Genomic DNA, 4,297 nt, shown 5'->3' with positions numbered 1-4,297 from the left:
ACACGTGTTTTGAGGCCTTTGCCGGATGAAATGATCAAGACCATACATAAAGGAAACTTTGCAAAGATCACAAGAGCTTTGCAAGACATTAATTCCCACATTGACGTTCAATGCGTTCCTTCACACAATTTCAATGTCTGAAGAAGAATACGAACTCGCAGTTCGCAAGCAAAAAATATCATGAAAAGAGACCCAAAGGATGTCTACACAAGCAATTTCAACCCAACTTTGAAAAGACTTTGGGGAGCAAACATTGATATTCATTTCATTTTAAATCCTCACGGAGCAACATCTTACTGCACGTCGTACATAACAAAGATTGACAAAGAAACAAACAACGCTATGAAGACAATGATGGCCCAAAGTTTTAAAGACATGGAGCTACAGAGGAATGTATCCATGAAGTCGGCAGCACAATTTTGAATACGCAACATATCAGTGCACAACAAGCAATTTACCTATGCCTTTCGTTCCCACTCACTAACACGATAAGAGAATTCATATACATAAACACAAATCCAATTGAAGACAAGACACTCCTACTAAAGCGCATGGCACAACTAGAGTTGTTGCACCCAGATAGCACTGACATCTTCTTTGACGACATCATCACAAAATATGCAAGAGCCTTGGATGCAGGGGCTGATATGCCTGCTCAAATCCTAAATTTGCAGCAGCAGGTACAAGTGCAGATGCTAAGCATGTGGATACGCAAGATGTGCATGATGTAGTTGCAAGGGAAGGTTCAGCTCTACACGAAGCATGGGCTGTGCCTTATTGGCTGGTCCAAACTCTCCAGAAGAGTAGGTTTCTGCTCCTTTATTTGGCAGGACTCGCAGAGATACAGCTGAGGCAGAGGGGTCACAGTTTTTAGAGTCAGCTAGGATGCGTACCCTCATCGATGAGGAAGAGTCTGAGTGCTTTGAGAATGCATGTGATAATGTGCATTGGATGCAGGCCATGCAGGATGAGTTGAGCTCCATTCAGAAAATAATATATGTACATTTGTAAGACTAGAATATATCTGCTCTTACAAATTCAGATTTTTGTTTCTAAATACCAAAGTTCTACAAAGCAAAAAGAAAACTAAAGAGAAGAAAAATGAGCTAACAAAAAACAAAAGGTAGACATACCTAGTAAGCAAAGCAAGGCTTATGTCCTCATCAGTGCCCAAGAATAAGCAGCTATATTGGGTTTCTAAAGACTCGCGGAGATAATACCTGAGATGTGGTAAACTTGCCTCCAGAAAAGAGGGCTATTGGAACAAAATGGGTCTACAAGCTGAAAAGGAAGCCTGATCATACCATTGATAGGTACACCGCTAGGCTGGCAGCAGGCAGTTCCCCTGCAGTTCCTCATGGAGCATTTAGCCATCCTTTGCTAGACAACTGAAAACCTAAATGAAGTGGAAGTACAACCTATATAGAAAATTCTCAAGATCACCCAAAATTGAAGGTGTCCTGAACTGGCCCATTGCAGGCACAGACCCTTCTAACCTATTTTACATATCATTGGGATCCTAACCTCCCAACACCATCATGGGATAGCATTCAAGAGATTGCTTTTATATATGATTTTCCAAGGTTAATGCCCTCTCGTGATGCAAACTTGAAGTAGTGGTGTGCATAGGTGACCCCTCAACCTAGCTGTGATGAGTCCTGCAGAATCCTTTGCAAATTTCCTGATGTAAAAATCTGCCAGACCAACTCCATCACATCTAGAATGTAAGGTCTACAATCACACGTCTGCGCTTTACTCAAAAATATCTACTACAAGAATTGTCACGCATCCTAGCTAAGCGTCTCAATGTAATGTGCAATTTATCACCAAAATTAAGCAAGTCATCGGCAGCTTCTGCTGCTGCTGTGACCATGGTGCCTTTACTCACCTCTTGTTACACGTCCATACAGTCCTCTGCTTCTGCCTGCTTACACAACAAAAGATTAACTACAAGAATTGTGACACATCCTAACTAAGCGGTCTGTGCAACTTATCACCAAAATCAAGCAAGTCATCAGCAGCTTCTGCTGCTGCCATGACCATGATGCCTTTACTCCTCTTAGTTACACATCCGTAGAGTCCTCTGCTTCTGCCTGCTCACACAACACAAAAGTCTCATCCAACAACGTTTCTTTTTTTTTTAAAGGAGTAACCCAATGTTTTCGTGATATCGTCAAAAAAAAATATAAGTAGTGTCTACCTCGGTCCACTTGTCTGCCCACCACCAATCATGGTCCTGCTGTAAGGGCTTCCCGGTTCCCACATCTTTATGCCAACGTAGATCCGTATTTATGAAGGAAGGATATATTGTGGATTGAACAGCGCCAGCCCAATCAAAATCCAAAAACTTGATCTCAAAAGAATCTTCCACTGATCTCGCCATGATGTTGGGAGCCCGCACATCACCATGCGCCACTTCCATCCCCTCACATGTACAAGTATGTGCCTCCTTCAATGCATTGTGAACTGCTGATCGCAATTCAGACTTTTTAGTTTCATCCAAATGCTTGGCCCACTCATGTACAGTTTTCCAATCTGGACGAGGCAGGTATTCCATCTCAATGGCGACCCAGCCACCTACAATTTTTTCAGATTTGAAGAGCTTAGGAGCGAGGCCATTACCTGCCCATGTGGCATGCACGGTGTCCCCGTACCTCTTGCAATACTTGACCAACATCAAATCCTTAGACTGCTCCACCTCCACCACAAAGAGAAGTTTGGTGCCAATCCTCTCGACAAATTGAACTGGCTTTGCCTGTAGAGGGTAAGGAATTCTCTTGTCAACTTGTGGAGGACTTGATCCATAGAACTGCTTCAATTCAGTAATACCTTGTCTTAAGGCCCAGAATGCTCTGCAAAGGCAGTCCATGTCTGTCTTGTCGTAGGTATTGGTATAACAATGCATAAAGGTAGTGAATGGTTGGCATGCCACCTTGTTCAAGTAAGCGAGTCCACTTATCCTGATGTGGACACCGACCAGCTCTACAAGAAAACAAGGACAAACAGTACTTGCTCTCAATCTCTGTTCCATACTAGAGAGGAACAAGCCATAATAATGAATCCCCTGAAATAAGGAATTCCCCTCTTCTTTCTTTCCTTGTGACGTGTAAATCAGGTGCGTGCCCTGCACATGAGATCCATCTGTAGGGTAGCCGAGAATTGTTATTGGATTGATGGCCAACCCCAGATATTTGCTAAACAAGCGGTTAATGTCCTCCATTTTGTCGGTCTCACGAGAATAATGCTCTGCCACCAATGAGCATAGATCAAAAGCCAGTTGGCACTCGACATCACCGAACTCGACTGTTGAGGTGTTGTTGAATCTGTCAACAAATGTTGCAAATGCAGGGTGCACTAAGGTGAGGGGAAGAGGGGGCTCTGCTTCTGGAGGGCAGTGACATAAATATACAGGCACTTCTTGTGCTTTTCGCCAGTTCCTAGCCTTCTGCAAAGAGGAGGGTGGCCCGAGCTTTCTGATCAGAGTGAAGTAATCTGCAGTGTGGAAATCCGTTATAAATTGCAGGGATAAAAAGAGTGGAAATCCATTAAAAAGATTCGATAAACACTACATGCTAGAAAGATAGGTGTTGAAACCTGCTTCATTCAAGTCCGGCAACGTTTCGATCTCTGCTTCTGTCGCTAAAATCTGTGCGTTGAGAACTGCTACATCGGCTTTAAGTTGAGAGATATCGGCTTCAAGCGTAGAGATATCGGCTTTAAGTTCAGAGATATCGGCTTCAAGCTTAGAGATGAGGGTGTTGAGTTCTTGCAGTTGCTCACGGTGCCGTGACGTCTCAGCTCCTGATAAAGAAGCACTGTATAGGTCGGACAGCACATCTGAATTCTTAATTCTTTGCCGACGCAGATCAGAAATCAATCCCAGCCATAAATTTCTTTCCTCTTGCAGTGTAGCTTCTTTGCTGCGAAGAAGGGTGCAGACCTCCGTCCGCTGTTGACTCAGGGCCTCCAGCCGCCTCTGACGCTCTTTCCGTTTCCTCGAAGAGACCATGTCGAAAGCCCTTGCACGCTCTCTCTTATTATTCGGTTGTTTGTGCAGGAATTCTATTGAAATTTGAAGGCTTATACTCAAGTGAAGATGATTGGTTTTGATCGAGGGGTGGCGGCTGTTTTTTGTTTGGCCGATGGTGTGAAAATGATGATGTTATGTCTTGTTGTGTTGTGCTTGCTTGTATGAGTGTGGCTTTGTTTGGCTGATGATGTGGAGACTAAATGTTATGTCTTGTTGTGTTGTGTTGCTTGTATGAGTTTGGCTATGTCTTTCGACATGTTTGGAAGG

The 4,297-nt window shown here is 43.6% G+C and overlaps 1 protein-coding gene across 2 annotated transcripts; it reads right to left on the bottom strand.

Moving 5' to 3' along the window:
- Window positions 1–637: 637 nt before the first annotated feature.
- Window positions 638–4,047, bottom strand: LOC147889559 (uncharacterized). Of its 2 annotated transcripts, none has more exons than XM_087391583.1 (3): window positions 3,595–4,047; window positions 2,201–3,492; window positions 638–2,114 (listed from the first exon to the last, which is right to left on the bottom strand). In XM_087391583.1, exons 1-3 carry the CDS (start codon window positions 4,007–4,009, stop codon window positions 2,064–2,066), a joined length of 1,758 nt encoding a protein of 585 aa, XP_087247709.1. In that variant the 5' UTR covers window positions 4,010–4,047; the 3' UTR covers window positions 638–2,063. The 2 variants fall into 2 exon arrangements, with proteins under 2 accessions (XP_087247709.1, XP_087247710.1); XM_087391584.1 differs by having other exon boundaries at window positions 640–2,093.
- Between the last annotated feature and the right edge of the window lie 250 nt (window positions 4,048–4,297).

The sequence above is a fragment of the Dipteris shenzhenensis genome, chromosome 20 (genome assembly GCF_047967505.1).
Source record: "Dipteris shenzhenensis isolate YYH24624 ecotype China chromosome 20, Dip_SZ_1.0, whole genome shotgun sequence".
Taxonomy (NCBI): Eukaryota; Viridiplantae; Streptophyta; class Polypodiopsida; order Gleicheniales; family Dipteridaceae; genus Dipteris; species Dipteris shenzhenensis.
Note: the sequence above shows the minus strand (reverse complement) of the source record. Positions and strands in the feature narration are given on the sequence as shown.